We start from the raw sequence: 20,276 nt of genomic DNA, 5'->3' as shown, positions 1-20,276 counted from the left end.
CTTCTTGCAATGACTGCTTCCTACCTCCAATTTCCATAGAACAAGATGGAAGGTTCTGTAACTCTTTCAACCACTCTTCATCTTCATGGTTACTGATAGAACTATCTGTCATGTCAATGTTTCTAGAATAAATCGGGGCAATAAAATCACTATTTGAATATGTTTGTGGATGTGAGGAAACATTCGATTGGATTATTTGTTCATCCAAATTTTCCCTATTCGAATCACTTTCTGAACCTTCATCATTTTAGTAGCGGAACGGTTTGCCAAAAAAGCATTACCTGAAATAAGTAACATCAATGTTAACATACATATTTATTGTAATGGTTATGGTAAAGTATTTTTTTATGTTCAAAAACTTGAATTTATTTCATTTCAATAACGGGTATAAATGGAATAACGACTAGTAGTACCCTAATTTGGAATTTCCCTAATTGTATCTTATGTTATCGTCGGAATGACAGAATTTTCCCGAATTGTGTTAAGATAATTCCATACCTGTGTATAGTTCTCAAAAACAACTACACATCATTGAAATTTCTTGGTATGCGCACAACAACACAACAACGTTAAAAAAACTCTCATACTTATCTTTAATAAGGGTTTTTAAAATCAAAGAAAAAAGACCAGAAATAAAAAATATACAAATAAGTATATACGTACCAAAGATATCTAAATAATCTGATTTTAATATAAATATTATATTCACTGGCTTTGTATTGAAAGTTACGGATCAATGCGAAAATTTGGATAAGACGAATAAATAAAAAAACTCTTTCTAATAAAGAAAAAAAAATTGTCCTATTAACTAATACCAAAATACCTACTTATAATCGTTTTGTCAGTTTTATCATTGTGTAAAGATATTTATACAAAGGCCTCATCCTTACCGATAAGTGTACCAACTAACCCAGGACCGGTCTCGGTTTTACTTTGAAGAGCCACAAGTTATAATAATCGAAAATATTATTTATTGTATTATCTATTTATACTTTTTGGATTGACCACAAAATAATATAGAAATGTTAAAACTGAGCTCATTGTTGAGTTAAATATATTTATATTACTACTGGTACTAATTTAACAAAATGATTTTATTCACAAATCTGTTATAGGTAAATCAATGACTCATATATTTTTGAAATTATAACCTACTAAAGTGAAATACAAAAAATATATACTATTAAAAATATATCCAAGGCGTCATATTTAATATAGTTATAACCTTAAAAAAAAGACACCAACTACTACAGTTGAAAATAGAAATTGCTCTTCTCCAGGATTTTTTATACATAACATTTTTTAAAAATAATCAATTTGTTCTATAGTTTTAAATAGGCTGTTTCTATTATCACTGTAGGAAGTTATGGATAGGTAAATCTTGAAATAAATAACTAAGATCAATATTTGTTGGGATGATAAATTCATTCATAATGTGCAACTGGAAAAATGTACTTGAAGAGCTTATTGCTACCTTCAACTTTCAGATATTTTACAATGAGAACATAAATGCTTACAAAACCATCTGTTTGTTTAATTGAAACTAAAATTCATTTTTATTGAAAGTATTCAACAATCCCATGATGGTATATGGCATTACTATATTCTTACCCTTGATAGATTCGAGGACAAAAATGAACAATGGACAAAAATGGTGATTATATTATGGAGGGACATTACATTGGTTAAAAAAGTTCTTTTTTATATCGAAAACACCAGGTAATGTTAGTTATTCGAGATAAAAGTGTGGTATATCACTTAAATTGACTAATACTTATAATAAATAAGCATATCCTCATTAAAAACCTATATGTTTGCCTCGTGAAGGCACGAAACGTCGTGTCGAAGATTTGTTGGTACATGTCTATTTGTTTTCAAATTGAACTAGTATTTGATATTATTTAATTCAAACATTCTATGCTGGATGAAACAAAAGCATAATTTTCTTGTATAACTTGGGAATGGAGGAAATTATAATTTTCTCTCTAATTGTTATTATTCTGTTAATCTGTTATGACATAGAATATAGTATTATAACCATATTATATGTGATACACAGTCTATATACATTTGAACAGGTGAAAATTTTTGCCTCATTGACAGGATAATTTCCAAATATAAACACACAGACACACTACCTTATTATTATGTGCTTAGTTCAAAAACATAAAAAAATAACAAAAAATACAATTTCAATTTTTGTGAAATATTAAAGTTCAGTCCTTTGTATTCGGTTATTTGTGTTTATGTATAAGTTTGAAATATTTTCAAAAATGTTTTATTCTATTCTGTTCGTCTTTACTATAAAGGTGGCTTCTAAGTTTAAATTTAGGTATGATTCAAGTACTTTTGATAAGTTTATAAGATTTAATGGATTTGGAATTTGTAGTAAATCATTGTACTCCTATAATATGCAATGCGACCATAATACAAATAAACTCATTATCAGAAGAAACTATTGGACGAATTATCTTTTATTTGACGATAATTAAATACCTACTTATGTTTAGTATTGAACATTTGTAAACAGTCATTTATTCACATTCACTATTTTTTATTCCTTTAGAAAAAATAATTGTCTTAAGAATAACTCACCCGAGTGTATGATCCATTTTTGCATTTTTGACATCTGGTTGGGGCATTCACAGGAAATCGGTATATTTTAATTGTAGGATCTGATCTCTTATTTATTCCACACTTCAAATAAATACACTTATTTCCAGCCATTTCTAAAAAATTGAAAAGAAGAAAGAAGTGATTATTTGTTATATAAATACATTTTAATAAGTAATTCGCTAAATATACAGTTTTTTTTCGAAATTGTAAGCTGTAGCATTTATACATCTAGCGCCTCTTATAATTTAAATATATTAACTAAGAGAGTAGTGATGTATATTAATTGTAATAATATCCACTTACCTTAAAAATGAAATATATATCAAGTTCAAAGATTCCCAAATAAAAAAATAATCCAAATGCACAACCAACGAAACTTAACAATAACACAACGAACACACAATACAATAATGAACTCAAATTGCAACTTTGCTATAGGCACCCAAAATAAGAAACTTTACAACACAGCTTAAGGTTCGAATATAATATTTTAAATAATTTTTGCGCCATCTGTTATTGGGGTAATTCGGCAACCAAAGCTAAGAAAACACGTAATTCAAGCTACGACGTACAGTAAGAAAAGACGTGCTGGGGACGCCAACTCTCCACTGCCATCTATTGGTGTCGTCCACCTCGTCAAATGATGTCCTCATAAGGTTAACCCACTATCCTATTCTTTATACAATGATAGTATGTAATATGATGTGCAATATGATAAAAATTAAATTAATTAATTCAAGAAATATTAGTAAATATATAAGTATGTGTAATTTCATTTCAGAAGGTTGATTGAAAATTTGATTAGGAAATTCCATATAAACACACAAACAGACAAACTAACAGAGTAATTTAAATAAAGCGTGGTAAAAATGAAATATTAATCGATGTTTTGAAAAAAGTAATACTGTCGTATAACAAAATACATAATACCCTTACTTGCACAGGAATCAGCCTAAATTAATAATCGAATTCATTTTTTACAGAAACGAAAAGGCGATGTGGCTTTTTCTTGGATGTATTTGGTTTAGCGCTACCCGACTACCTTGATTGCGAATTATTTCCAGAATCTGTCAATCCTAGTCAATGTGTAGGGCATCATGAAGTTAAGTTATCTAAACTACAAGCTGCTAAACCTGGTGAGTATTTTTTTATGAATGGAGGCATAATAAGGAATTTATTATATTTTTCAAGTAAAAATGTTAAAATCAAGTTGTCTCAGTTGATTGCCGATAACACAGATTTATATTTCGTATTTCTTGCTGGTGTTCCGTCTCTAGTGAATTCTTTTCCGAAGATACCTCATAGCTTTTGAATCTACTGTAAAATTAGTCAAAAAACTGATACAGAAAAAAAATACCCGTTGTCTCTCCCATGCTAAAGGCTTGAGACGGCTATGAAAAATGCGAATTTATGATAAACAATTTATTATTATATGTTTATACAATGTATCAAATTTTATGTTTGTAGGTAGCAGACAAGATGTGCTTAAAATATTTTCATAAACGTCAATTAGAATACCTTTGGCGTAAAATTACATCTAGTATCTGTAATTTGCAATTAACAGGAGAGTTTCTCAATACACGCCAAGTCGGGCAAAAAAAGCGGTACGGCCGTACCATCTTTTTCTCGAAACAGTTCAGGCTATTTTCGACCCCTATAACTACGTTGAGGATTGAACTAGAAGCCTGTATTTCTAGTAACCAAGCAAGCATTGTATAAACACGGTATATTTCAAATTTCATTCAATTTGAACTAGTTGTTTGAGAATTATAACTAGTTCTTTGGTATTGTCACTCACTTACTGATTGATCATCAAAACTCTAAGGCACCTCTAATAGACATAGATATTCAAATTTTGAGTACAATCATTGTTTAGTAAACAAATTAAGGAAAAACTGGAATATTTTGCAATTTCAGACCAGTAGATGTGATGGAATGTACGACTATAGGTATAGGGATATCAATGAGTACGAGAGAGATAACGTCACACGATGTCACCAAAAACAAAACTTTTAAAAAACCAAGTCACGCAACTCAGTCAAATTTTTCAATCGCACTAAAAAATCTTATTTACTACCTATAATATGTATTGTTTGTGAGTTATATTTTGTTTCATTTCATCAAAAGATTTTTAATATTAATGTGATCACTAAAAGATGTTTTCAGATTAGCTAATTATATAATAACTCAAGACAGAAAGTCTCTGAAGTAGGGACTGAATAAATCAATAGACTTGGTATCACATGGATCTCACAACTTTTTACGGTAGAAGAACTGTGTTGCTAGACTGGGTTTTTTTCACAAGTTTTCACATTTCTTAGAATAGAACTTTTTGTAGTCGTAAAAAATTGTACCTGAATGTAGTAAGCACTATATTTATATGTTACATATACACACGTTTGCCATAAATGCATCCTGTTTGGAAAGTTTAACAAGTGACCAAAGTCTGTACTTGTTTAGATGAAATATTCCCGGCACAAAGAACTAAAATTGTTCCTTTTCCTATAGTACTAATTGTAGATGCACTAACAAGAAATAAGAGTGATGAATACTTAAATGGGCCTCTTTTTGTAATCTGCAATAACATAATAAATGTAACTGTCAATGATATTCATTATCAGTTACATTCATTCCATACTTCAATCTCTTCACAACAACACCGATATGTTTAGATAACCATTTGTTAAATAACCACATAATAATCGAGAAAGAAAGAATAATAGTGGCTATGTTAATGTCACATATCCAAGTTCCATTAATAAAATTGTGAAGGAAGGTCTTGTTCCTGGAAGCAGGTTTAATTATAGAGATATACAAAATTCGAGAAAGATACTGCGGATAAAGATAATGACATTTTGGGAGCTATAATATTTCTCAATTTTTCAAAGTTAAACACTTGTTTACCATTGAAAATTAAACTTAAAATTTTTATAATTTGAATCTTGCTCTCAATATTTTCACAAATGATTAAGTAAAACTACTTTTCAATCCATATAGGCTCTTATATATTTTCACGATTGAATTATTATTTCGCATTTATTTTTTGTGGATGACAGTATGTGCTATAAATTATTTCGCTGAATCGGCCAACTAGAAGAAAATTTATTTTATTAAGACATAATTTAAAAAAAAACGAGAGAATCGTTGCTCTAAAACACTGCAAAGTGAAAAATTAATCAAAAACTTAGAATATTTGAGTTCATTAACAATCCTTTGTTTTGTGGAGCAAAATTTATTCCAGTCTAAACTTATCAAACAATACTTCACCCACAACAAACCGCGGGACATCCGTTTGTAGGATTCAATAAATTATTGTAAGCAAAGAATGATATTTTTGTGGAGGAATAAAAAAAGCTAAACAAGTTATATGAACGAGATCAAGTAATCGATATGTTGACTTATCAGCTAAAGAAGTAGCGTTCCAAATAATCAGCCATAATAAACATTCATTTTAAAAATAATTATACTGCGTATAATATTGTATAATATTATCTTCTGAACGAATTATAATCGAGAATGCGCCAACTAGGAAGAAGTTCGGCAGATCTAGAAATTCGTCTTACTCCGCCCTTTATAGTTCGAATATCCTAGTTAGATGGTGGGCGGTATCAGAAACCTCACTATAACGAATTCTTCGGAAAATTGATTTTCGATCTATAGTCGAGAATACAAAGCAATAGAAAAATTTTGATTAGAAAAAAGTGAAATGAGGGCTCTAAACTGAAATATTTGAGCAAAATCAAATATTTGTACCCAAAATAGGCTCATTGTGTTTGTTGATTAGACCCACCTACATTCACAGCGGTTATACATCTTGTTGATCTAAAAATTCTACAAACAATTTTGCTGGCAAACGTTTCAAAATAACGCATCCAAATAGTCCATATTTGAGGTCAAATGGGATTTATTTATAATGATCGTTAAATATATAATGAAAAAGAAGAATTATTATATATTCAGAACATTATTTCAGCATAATTAATAGTGAGTAATGTTATAATAATGTTAAATAATCATTATGTATGTTCATAAAATTAATTATAAAGTTCAAGGAATCATTATCAGTTTTTGAAATCACATAATATGAATTTAAATTTTTTATTATTATTATATACAAATATTTCAATAAATTAAAATCTAAAACACCCAAAAACAAAAGAAGTAATATATCAAGTGCTTTGTACTAATTATGACGCTGTCTACATAGGGAAAATATCTCAGTATTTAGAAAATAGACTAAGAGGTCATCAATATGATAAAAAAATATAACTGCATTAACGAACCATGAAATATCAAAAAAACTGATCAAGGATAACTAGAATATATCTGCAAATTTTGAGAAAAACGTTATATCCGATCCTTTTGTCAGGATAAATTGTGATTTCCATCTTATCTCTGTTCCCGCAAGTACTCACAATAAAAATATAATTGTTGATAGAAAAAATAGGCTGTTGTAATCACATAGATCCAGTAGCATACAGATAACTATTATTCATATAATATTCAAATCAATATAATATAACTTAATAAAAATGTTGGTGACATAAAATTAGTTAGGAAGAATAAATGATATCTTTTAAACAATCAAAGTGATAAGTTTCTAACCGAATGAGTTACATAAGTTATCAAAAAAATCTTTCTATGCAGATTTTTAACAATGTAATTCGAAATACTGCACAATACCGGGTAAATATCTTTTTCAAAGAGACATTTCAGTCCACAAAACAGTACATTAGTGTGACGTGGAAAGTTAGTCTCGTTTCCACACAAGTAAATCTTAGTAAGAAGTATAAAATATGGAGATTGACATCTACCTAATTCACATAATTTTTGTTTAACTTAAATATGCGATGTAACAAGAGATATATCCCCCTATCCTATTCAGTACAAACGAAATTTGTTTTGTTGGTGTTGTTGGCGTCACCAGTCACTTACATTGTTTACACTTTTTTGTTATGAAATTTGACTATTAAATAACGTACCTACAGAAAAAATATGTTTTATCGCTTAACTACTCCTCTCACAGCAGTTCCTCTCGTTCCTGTAAACAATTCAGTATAACTTTAATATCAAGGGTAGGGTATTTGAAATAAATAAAATATCGAAGAAAAAAATGTCTTTAATTTTACTCTTAGATTAAACGTCATATGAGAATAACGTTACGGTAAAACAACAAGCAAACGTACAGTTAAGTGTTATAGGACATCAAAAAGCATGAGTCTTTATGGCACATCTGCCTTGCTGTCACTGGCACCAAAATAAATTCGAAAAAAATTATAACTGATCACCATGATGTAAATATGTGATAATCGTAGAAATTTTTATGTCCTACGAATAAATTGAACAAACAAACAAATGACTTCTCTCAACTAATCCGAAACTGTGCACTAGAAATTCTTACCAGAAGGTGAAACAGCTAATTGAGAATATTATTTTACCCTTATACAGATTCGAATCATAAGGGTTATTAATATACTCTAATAATAAATAATCAAAAAAACTGGTAAATTGAAGAAAGAATGTAATTTCCAATCATCTCAACACACTCTTTTGGTATAAATCATTCCTGTCATGAAATATATTTTGTGAATTCTTGTCTTTCCACAAATATAAATTTTAGAATGAAATACATACATTTTTCAGGTAATCTCATTACGTCAGTATACCATAGTAGTACTTGTTTCCTTAACAACAAACTTCTATATTGAAGCCATGCTAGACAGTGAATATATTAGGTCAAAACCCTGTACGTGGTCTAAATATGTTTGTATGGGTTGTAACTAAGGAATAGATTACTAAATGAGTTAAAATTAACTAAAAAATATGGATATAAAAAAGTCCAGTTCTTTGAAATTATCTAATAAAAATAAAATCTTTATAATATTGGTTATGAAGTTTTGGAATGAAAATGGACTCATATAAGGACATCTAATCTCATAAAAATTGTATGTGGATTATAAATTATAAGTTTATTTTCTACTTATGTTTTATTATGCTTTTCAAATTCTCATTATACATAGTTCAAAAATAGATTATTGCTAAGATGTGATCACATATCGCAATTTATGTAATAACATGAAAACTTATATAAGTAGCATGCACGTGCTTGTATTAATTGATTTTTTTAATGAATCGAGAAATTTGTTAATGCTATAATTAACCATGAAATGACAGAATTTACATTTAGTTTTGATAATATAAAAATTCCTGAATTCTAAATATAAAAAAGTGTTTTCAAAAATTATCTTTAAACATAACAAATCCATAGTTTTAAAATCCATTGTTGTCCTCATTCTATATACATTGACATTAGAACTATTACACCCAGTAGTAAAAAACTGTTGAGCTTAATTTTGGCAGCATCATTAGCATATTTAGAACAATGTTTCAAAATTCAAAACAAATTTTCTCTTTTTTTTATTAAGAAACCTTTTTGAAACAGTTACTTATTAAAAGGAATAAAATAGACAACTAGCTCTGCGAAAACGTTTGAGGCGTCAATTTGCTGAGAAAATCACTATACTGTTCCATCTATATTTTTTCATTTTAATTCTGTATATTCAATATATTTGTACTTAATTCAGATCCTACAATATAGCATTCGTTCTACAATATTTGAGTATCCATTTTTATCATTTTATTTATATCCTTCTCTTCCATTGTTATATCATTATTCATTTCAATCATTTTTCTGTCTTATTCCTTTGCATTTTCTTTCACTTTAATTTACCATCATTTTCAGTTATTTTAAATTCATCTAATTCTGTATACTGTAATTTTACGTCTGACCTCACTTTATCAAATAATTCTGTTTCTAATTGTCTTTTTGTATCACTATACATTTTTTTATTATAATTTTTTCTCCCAAGTTCGTTTCTGTTATATTCAATTTATGTTCGAGATCCGCATATTTTGCCAGTTTCTCCTGGTGTTTGTTGAGAACGTTATGAGTGTATTTTTAAAGTCGTCTGGATTTTGTATAAAAATATTTTCGTAATATAAATAAGTAACACAAAAGCTGTATTTTATATATGCATCAATTGTAATTAATATTATTCTGGAAATACTTTCAATGATTTTTTGGAATGAAATGATAACATTTGCTGGAAATGATTTGCTAACATGATCTAAGAAAGGAATTTAATAATTTGTGTGGCGATCTCTTAACTGAACACACTCCTATGAATATCTATACAACAGCAGGTGTGAAGTCTGCTGGAAGCAACCTTATCTTCGTGGATTGACTGAGCTAGAATTTATGGGGCAAGTTGCTCCTCTCCATCGTTCTCGCTAGGATTCCAATTTGAATGAACAAAGTGGTGATCGGCCCATAATCAAGAGCCTCCCACTCCGACAGTCCTGTGTATAAGTCATTATTAAACCCAATATCACATCAATGGCTATCCCAATCTATTTTTCTTCTTGTTGAGACCAATATAAATTTTATTTGGTTTAAAGAAAACTATATATAATAAGTTAAAATTGGTATTGGTAAGATTGAATAAAGAATTTCACAGTTCATAAATTATTCAAAATATTTCATTGCAGAAATAGAAAAAAAGAAAACAAAGATTAATTATATGAAAATAATTTTACATTTTTCTTCGTACATATGGAATATTTGGAATAAAACATCGCTCCCTATTAAGACGACGAATAAAAATGTAACATGCATATGTGACTGATATTTTTTTGTTAACTGATCTATGAATGAAATTCTATTAGTGATATTTTTATTCAATATTTTCCAGTATGCGATTTCGGATTCCAGTGTGACGTAAAGCGTTGCATTCCAAAAGACTGGCAATGTGATGGCCATGTGGACTGTAAAGATCAATCTGATGAATTGGAGTGTCACAAATGTGGTGCAGGTATGATCAATTGTGGAGCTGATAAATGTATCACGCAGGAACATCTGTGCGATGGTAAAGTCGACTGCCCTTGGGGACAAGATGAGAGGAATTGCCGTGAGTCAACAAAAATGTTCTTTCAGTTATAATACGATTATTAGTTCACATTACAAGGGCCATTTAAATGTTTTTCTTTCATTAACTATGTGTATGTATTTACGCAGGGACTTATGCCTTGTTAAATATAATCGAGTACAATAAATGGTGAATTAAATAGTTATTATACAAGGAGAGAAAATATTGGATTTTAGTTAGGTTATTCTCGTGTATTTATTCTGTGATATACAAGATCTCGATTTCATATTGAAAAAATTATCAAACCATCCAATTTTGCCGTCAGAAAATTATCGATATAAAATATTTGAACTAGTGAGATAATCGATTATCGATTAACTATCATGCGATTTAATTATTTACGTTGTGTTAGATAATATAAAATTAAAAATGTCTGAATCCACCCCTCCACCGGAAGCGTCACAAAAATGTGTGCCAGCTAAGTCGAAGAACATTTACGAAACCTCGTTTTAAAAACTTATGAAATGAGAAATAAAGATATGGAGGACGGTTTTATTGGCTTTTCTCATACAACAAGAGAAGTTATTAAAATCATGGTCTAATTATTCAATTATTAAAATTATTTTAGTTTTAATACAATAATGTATAAATTTCAAAATATTTCAAACTGATTATTACATTTTTGAATTAAAATGGGGGAAAAGCTTGGCCCTGAAATCTGTAATTTCATTGGCAATTCTGCAATTGCTTCGACCAGAATCGATAATGACACACACAAGATCGTAAATAGACAGCTCGAAACAAACTCTAACATCAGAAGGTAGTGTAGTTGAGTTAAGTTTTAAAAATACTATGAATAACCAAATTTATGTTAATTATGTGTTTTTTCCGAGTTACACATTTAATGATACATAACATACTAGGAGGTAGCACGCTTTTGGTAACGCGTCTTTCAGTCTAATGGAATGGTCTGTTGTGTAAAAAACATGATTTCCTAATTTTGACCCAGATAAGTTAATTCAGGAAGAGCGAAGCTGGAGCTGACTACTTTTGACTTCTTCAATTTTTATACATTTCTACTAATACAGGTAACTAGACAGGGGGAACGCCATATTCCTTGAAAATTTTTTGAAACTAGGGCTTCCTCGTGCCAAGATTTTTGCAAAGTAAACAATCATATTTCACATTATCGCTTACATTGGGTCCTAATCTACCGCGTGTTAATATTGAGCTAATGAGAGGCTCGTTCTCAAATGAAGATAGGTCTCTTAATATGTTCATTTGGCTGTCATCGCATTCAAGTATACACTTCTTGTGCCATTTTTTGTCATAATTCCACGGCCTGATTCTAGAACTTCAATCGTCCTATAACAGGAAATCTCACCTAACTGCTAAAACTCTCAAGAAGAGCAAGGGCCTAATAACACTCTTCCGCTTTCTACAAAGATGCTTCTTAATAGACACATTTGAATCTAATAACCTGAATCGTGGTTTGGCCATTTCGGATAACCTGCGAGAAAGATAACATTTGGAATACATGTTCGCCCAAGTGTCTGCCTCCACTTAGTCTTATTCAAGGAGTGACAAATGGTATTCCTCGCAACATGACAACTGCAATTTGTTTGTGATATAAAAAATCAACTTAGCAACCTTAAATTAAGTTCGGTCTGAAAAGTAAAATTAAGTTGCTTCCATATCACCTCGATAATCCAAAGAAGATATGGCGAAGTCTATTCAATGTATATATTCACCACACTACAAAATAATACAAAAACCAAACGTTCAATGCGTTTCCTTCCTCCTACATTGCGGCCTTCCTTGCATAATGGAACAAACATGCAAGGACCTGAATTAGTGCCTAGAGACATATTTCGCATCAATTTGAGCGATATATATATATATATATATATATATATATATATATATATATAAATGATTTTACATGAATTTATTTGTATAGTTGGAATTATATTGTTCTTATTGTGTATTTTATATGTGCGTTGAATTTGCGATATTTTTTGGAATTGTTTTTCGTATTTTCTAGGCAAATGAAAAAATTGAAAACACGATTAATCTTGAAATAGACAAATTGAACAATATGAAACAATTTCAAAAAATAAAAATCGCAAATTCAAAAAAGTTCAACAATTTAATCAGTAACTCGACACAAAACGATATCAAAATAAACTCCGAATTGTGACTAGAAAATATCTCTAATATACACATACACCTAACCAAAAGATATAAGAAAAGTATTAGCATTTGGAAAAAATTTCGCTCTTCCATATATGGATGAAAACGACTTACCATATACAGAATATATTTCAAGTATAGAAGCTGCCATCATAAATAAACCAGATCAAATGAAAGACAATATCAGAGCTGAAGTAGTTAATGTAATCACTAATTATAAAAATGTTGATAAAACTCAAAAACAGATCAAAAAAAATTACAATTTTACAACCAGACAAATGTAATAAAACGGTAATAATGAACATCGATTATAGAAACAATAAAATGATTGAGTTACTAATATAAGTGATACAAACACAATAATAATACATTTATAAAAAAACTTTTAAATAATGGCTCTATCAACGCAAATGAAGCAAAAAATCACAAACACATAATGCTTTACCACCAAAACTACTTGGTCTCCCAAAAATTCAATTAACCGAATTACCAATGCATCCAATATACTCATCATATACTCATTCACCTTTCTACAAATTATCCAAATACCTTGCCAACAGTTTATCAAAAATAACCAAAAATCATTTTTACATAAAAGACTCATTTATGCTCAAGTAGTTTTCAGATACAGTACATATTCCTGACAATTACAAAATCATATCTCTAGACGTTGTCTTAATGTACTCAAATATTCCTAATGATCTCATAACACACATACTGAAAAATAGATGGGATTCAATCAAACAACATACATCATTCAGCTATGACGAATTTCTGGAAAATATTATGCTTATACAAACTAATCATTTTTTCCAATATAAGGACAACTTTTTCCAACAACTAAACGGATGTACAAATGGGATCTTTACTAACTTTAATAAATTTAACCCAAGTATCCAATTAACAATAAATATTATTCAAAAGAAACATGGTCTGGAAGATATCTTAATTTTAACTCATGCCATCCCAAATCACAAAAACAGCATCGTTATAGTATTAACAGATAGAACATTAAAATTAACTTTACCAGAATATCACCGCGAAGTAATAAAAAACTCAAAAATACTTTGGAGAATAATAAATATCATCCGACAACGCACATATAAATTACCCAATAAAAACAATATGAATCCAACTACACAAATAAATTCAAGTAAAGAAAAAGATACATATATAGCACTTCCCTATACAAACCAACTATCAGAAAATTCTAAATACATTTTATCGAAGCATAACATCAATATAAGTCATAGATCATACAACACATTATCACCACTATTCACTACATTAAAAAACAAAACTAAAAACACCAAGAAATCCAATATTATATATTTCATACCATGTCTGAATTGTCCTAAAAATTATATAGGAATGACTACACAATAATTATAGAACAGAATAAATGGTCACAAATGATATACACAAAACAAAATAAATGATAATTATAGTAAAAGGAATATAACAAAAGCAAAAATTCCAGCATTGGTAAAAGTTCTATTTGTAAATTTCCATAAGTATGTGTTATCAAAATTGATTGTTTGACTTTGTTTTTAAAAAACATTTCTGTTTTATGTAAAAGCTTGCACTTATTAATATTTTAAAACCAGAATGTTTTTACTCAATTTTCCCATCAAATAAGTTTTAATGCGAAAGAGATATTTTTATCTCTATTTTGCTGTATTTATTTCGCTTTCGTCTCCACATTCATTGATCTGATATAGACCATCAGCAGCACGTTTTTTTGGGTTGTCACGTTCACAGCTCTTTTTTGTATTTACCAAGAAAACCACTTTTTCCCAAATTATTTGCGTTAGAATGAAGCAAATATACTTTTATTTATGCTCAATGTTTTTTAACCGTTTCAGGGCATTATTTCTGAGATACATGGCTTAAACTTTTTTCAACTGCATTTTGACATTGGCCTATATTTGTTTTGTTATAGCGATTACTTTTAAGCTAACGTCCAGTTATTACTTAAAGCATTTTGTGATAAATCCATTTGAAATATAACACAAAAAGTATCTACTCGTAACAGCCTCTTCTTTAAACCAAGTATATCTGACGCATAAGGTCAATTAAGATTTCTTGATTATATAATATTTATTTTTTACAATGAAGAGATTCAAATGTAAAATCCTAGTATTAGTTAGTATATTCAAGACTGTTCTGCAATTAGATCGACCCGTTCAAATGTATTCCTACCTTTGAGTTTTAATTAACAAGAACTGCTTATTTTTGGTGGTTATCGGGATATGACAACTATGATCAAAGATCTAAGAATTTCAAAATAAAATCCAGTCCTAATGTATATTTTTCAGAAAGCAGACCCGATAAAAAAGAAAATAGATTCATGCGTTCAAATTGACTGTTTTCCATGTTATCTCTTTTTTGTGCAATGAGCAATAATTCTTGTACTTTTTGATGAACAGTAATTAACATATTTCATGCAAACCCCTATAAATCTAACAAAAATTATTTAGTCAAATTACCTCAATGTTAGTAACGTCTCAAAAAATTTTTATCACGTGAATTACGAATCATTGATAACATCGTATTTATTTCCATGCAATTTGATGAGTTATTCTTCATATTTCAGTTAGGCTGAGTGAACGAAATGGAGATGAAGGAAAAGGCCAATTAGAAGTATATCGACCAAATCAAGAAAAATGGGTGCCAGCATGTGTAGTCCACTGGGATGATAGAACGTCTGCCAAAACCATATGTTCGCTACTCGGATATTCGTAAGTACATTTTTTATTATCAAATAACTTCTGAAAAATTGAAGACGATTTGTTCTTTTCAGTCTAGAAATAAGTTTTTGTTAACTAACAATTGTTGCTATACAGGGTGGCATATATTTGAGGAATTAATTTTCATGATATTGTTTCAATTTGTATGAATTAAAATCTAAAACGCCAAAAAACAAAAGAAGTAATATGATATATCAAGTGCCTTGTACTAATTGTGACGCTGTCTACATAGGGCAAACATCTCAGTATTTAGAAAATCGAATAAAAGGTCATAAATACGATTGCATTAAGGAACCACGAAATATGAAAAAAACATAAATTCAATTATAAAGATTCAAAAATTCTTGAAACGGAATCTGATACACAAAAAAGAGAATTTTTAGAAATGGTTCACTTTCATAAGAACGAAAAAGCTATAAATGATAAAAAGGACCTCAACAATTTAAGTAAAATTCATAGCTCTATTTTGTAAATTCTAATACAACTACAAATAATTTAATTGATTGATGACTGCTGCATATTTTTGAGATAAAAAACTAAGGAAAAAATAAATTTCTATTATGATTTTATTTTTATTTGGGTATTCATGATATAGATAATTTATTGATTGATATATATAAGCAAATTGTCAGTGTCAATATCATATTTTGATAAAGACTGATAATTTTGAAAACATAAATATTCATATACATATATTCACATACACATATATACGAGTACATCCGATTTTCAATGCCTCGTTTATAAATGTAGTTTCTTCAATTATTCAATCTTTTGAGGTAAGTAATGAATCCAACTCATCTGAATGGCCCCGAGGTATAATAGAATAGTTTCTTATATTCATATACATTGAACACACTAAAACTATATGTTCGTGTGTTTCCGGTACTAATTTATTACAAATTAAGCATATCAAGGTAGTATCGAATATATAATTTAAGATGTAGTATTTATTTTGTGAGTGTTATTGCTTACGTTTACAGACAGCACATCGCAGTTAACCGTGCGACGATCCTTTTTAATGGGCAGGCAGATAATTGCTTATCATTTGTATTCTGTAAAAGGTATTTATAGGATGCGTATTGTGTACTTAGTTACATACGCGGTTAATCAAGAAAACTTAAAAGCGCAGCAGAAACATTATGCATTCTCAGAAATTTTTACTTAGCAACATATGTAGATAATTCTTATTTCTCTGTTCAGATTTCTAACAATAAACTTGTAATTGCTTTAATAAATATATTTTTTTAAAACGAATTTTTCGTTAAGAAAAATAAAATTGGCGCAATCGGTAGGATTCGCGCAAGTCGTGGAAATTAAAAATTACTAAAACGTTTAGTGCGTAACAAAATTTCGGATCGTGCGGAATAGTTTAATGGCATCACGACTTTAACGTTTCAACGTTTTAATCGCGAATTAACGAACAGTATTATACTAGCAATTATCGAGCAGTAGCCCTTTAGTGATGAACATTGGAGACAACGGGGAATCAACTGATATAATTAATAAAAAGAAATAGTCAATTGATGAGTGAATTAAACTCTAGTAATCTTGATAACATAGTTCAATTGTTTCTTTAGTCGAAAATGACGTAGATCAGACTGGTACTAACAAAATGACTCCTCCTGTAATGAATTGGAATCTTTTCAAATCCAAATTATCAAATATTAAACCTTTTAACGGTCAATGTGAATATTTGAATAAATTTATTACAAGATGTGAGCTTTTAATAGGATTTATAACGATGTAAAATTAAATTTATACATTATAGAATGTATTCAATAGAAATTAGAAGGTAGAGCAGCCTTCATGGTCGATAACAGTTGAATTAAATACTTGGCCAAAATTAAAAACGGCTTTATTCCAGTGTTTAGCTGATAGAAGGGATTTAAATTGTCTTGTGCAACAGTTGATCAGAGCCAAACCATTGAAAAACGAGCATCTAATTTATTTTGAAAGTAGACAATTAATTCGTAGTAGTTTTATTCAAAGAATTAGCAATTAGCATTTACGAAAACCACACTCTTTAGAAGACGCGAGGGCTTATGTGGCCGAATTCGAATAAAAATGATCAACAAAATAAAAAAATATATAAAAACAAAACAAAAAGATATGAGTTGTGTCAAATTAATAAACCTAGTAATTTGTTCATTTACGTGTCATTGCGATTGGTGTGCATTAAATTCGATATAAAATTTACTTCAAAGATGATTCTTACAAACGAAGAACAATTTGATATGATAGGCATTTACTTTGAATGTATGACAAATGCAACTGTTGCGGCTAGGGTATGTGCCATACGATATCCCCAAATATATCACTAGCAACTCGTAGGTCTATGTTGTTTCAGCACGATAGGTGTCTGGCCCATTTCTCCAAACAAATTAGAGAATTTTTAAATAATGCTTACCCTGGTAGGTGAATAGGCCTATTTTTTTGGCTAGTCAGGTCACCAGACTTAACCGTCTTAGATTTCTATCTCTGGGGCTGAATTGAAGACCTTGTTTGTTCATTTAGACCCACTACTAGAGATAACATGATCGAGAGAACACGAAACATCATTCAGAGTATTTCGAGAGCAGAAATAGAGATTGCTGTTCAATCTACTCTTCAAAGAATAAACGCTTGTATCGAAAATAATGGGCGACAATTTGAACATTTAGGTCGTCACTAGTGAGGTACCTTAAGTTATATTTCCATTTTATCTTCCATAACGCAGTTTCTCGGTGACAGCATAAGTAATATTGACATAACAATTGGAACTATTATTAATAGAACAAGGAAAGACAATTTTAAGGAGTCAAAAAATGTTAAAATCCGTTCAGTCAAACCGGAGTAATTCACATTTACACATTTCTTAATATATCTCGTAATACTAAAAATATATCGACATGTGATTTTCGCTATTCTCTTACTAATTTGGTCTACTTTTATATTCCTTAATTAAAACTGCATGTTTCCATTTAAAATTTTTCAATGATAGCTAGATTTAAAAAAATAAATAAATAGCGCCCTCTAGCGTATACGTTACTCATTAGATTGTTTCGAAATTATAACTCTTACATTGGTAGAAAGGAGCTCTCTTCAAAAAGACTAAGTTTGCATAGATAGGTTAAGTAGAACTGGACTTCAGGCGTTTTTTCATAATAGTTCCTGCTTTCCCCCACCTCTTATTTGAAGAGATGGACTGAAATTTGTAAAATCAAATATACGCTGAATTTCTTGAAGAAGACGATAGTCATAGTTTAAATGCATCTTAATTAGGCAAAATTTGTAAATTATCCATTTTATAATTTTTGGTATTCAATTACGCCCTCTGCCGGTGGACCTACAACTCTGTAAATAATTTCCAGGTTTTTCTCGAGGTCACTTTTGTTATAATTTTTTTTCCCCAAAGCTGTACTGTAAACGGTTCCCGAGCTATGGTCGAAAGCCATTCTTATTGGGATACCCGGTACATATGGATGTTTTTAAAACTGCAAATTAAATTTATTTAACAATAACTGATTCTTTTTAGCGTTTCGGACAAGCTTACCCCATAGTAAGTGTTACAGGATTTTCCACAGTAGACTCTTTACTAAATTTCATAACTCACCATGGATTACCTCAAAAAATAACAACTGATAGGGGTTCTGAATTTGAGAATTTCGATTTAGAAGACTTTTGCAAACTTCACCATATAGAATTGCATCATACCACAGCGAAAAATAGCAGCTCCATTTCTCCAATTGAACGATTCCACTCAAGTATTTTAGAACATTATCGATGCATACAGGAAGATAAAAAAAATGAAACTGAATCAAATAATGAAACACGCGATTCTTAGTTATAACAATTCAGTTCATACCGTTACAAAATTCACGCCTTCGGAAATTATAAAAGGATATATAAACAATCCCGACCCGTTTGACCTGAATGATCATTTAGTTATATCTTAATACGTTCAGAATTATAAAGAAGCCAGTAAACACTTATACGAAAAAATTAAACAACAAAACGAACTAACTAAACAAAAAGTTATAGAGTAAATAAGCACAAAAAGGTCCGAACTTTTAGACTATTCAAAACAAAAAATCGCCTATGTAAAAACTAACTTAAGAAATAAGAAGCTCCCGAAACTAAAATAATCAAAGATAAAGGTATTCTGCTTAAAACCGATAAAGGTACTATCATAAAAGTATTGTCCGAAAATCTGGAAGTAATGTTCGGAAATTGTTACAGGATGTCTACGAGCACGCGAATCCTGATGCTTTACCTGATTCTTCGCGTATTTCAAGCGACCTGTAGTGTAGAAGACATATAGGTTACGGAAATTCAAAACTTCCTTCTTCCTTTCCAATTAGGAAACGCTAGATTAATGTGTAGTAAACATACGTTTTTACATTATTTAGATTTAAGCCAACTTATTAAGCAAATAGATAGTCAAGTTACGCATTTCAATTATATAAAAATAGTATTACAACTGTACCCACTACAAACACTATCTCCCATCACGCTTTAACACAGGTCAAAATATGTTAAGAAGAACCGAATATTTGATCAACATTGTACAAAAAAAATTTGAAAATTTAAATCCTCGAATCTGAAATCTAAGAGGCTTACTAAATGGCGTTGGTAAAATAATCAAATTGCTATTTGGAAACCTCGATTCGGATGACGAAATAAAAAATGATAACGCAATTACTTTATTACAACAAAATCAATCAATGAAACTAACCTTCAAATTTCTCTAGTCGCTAGCTAGTAAGTTTACATTACACATCTCCGATACCATAGTTCATAACTGCTGTTA

General features: G+C 29.6%; 1 protein-coding gene across 1 annotated transcript in view; it reads left to right on the top strand.

Moving 5' to 3' along the window:
- LOC130451739 (atrial natriuretic peptide-converting enzyme) overlaps positions 1 to 20,276 on the top strand; it is a 116,466-nt gene that overhangs the window by 72,774 nt on the left and 23,416 nt on the right. The window contains exons 7-9 of the mRNA XM_056790955.1: positions 3,600 to 3,752; positions 10,368 to 10,583; positions 15,331 to 15,475. Coding sequence (XP_056646933.1) covers positions 3,600 to 3,752; positions 10,368 to 10,583; positions 15,331 to 15,475 — 514 coding nt within the window. The remainder of the gene's footprint in view (positions 1 to 3,599; positions 3,753 to 10,367; positions 10,584 to 15,330; positions 15,476 to 20,276) is intronic.

Source organism: Diorhabda sublineata, chromosome X, assembly GCF_026230105.1.
Source record: "Diorhabda sublineata isolate icDioSubl1.1 chromosome X, icDioSubl1.1, whole genome shotgun sequence".
Classification (NCBI taxonomy): Eukaryota; Metazoa; Arthropoda; class Insecta; order Coleoptera; family Chrysomelidae; genus Diorhabda; species Diorhabda sublineata.
This window is presented reverse-complemented; position numbering and strand designations above follow the sequence as displayed.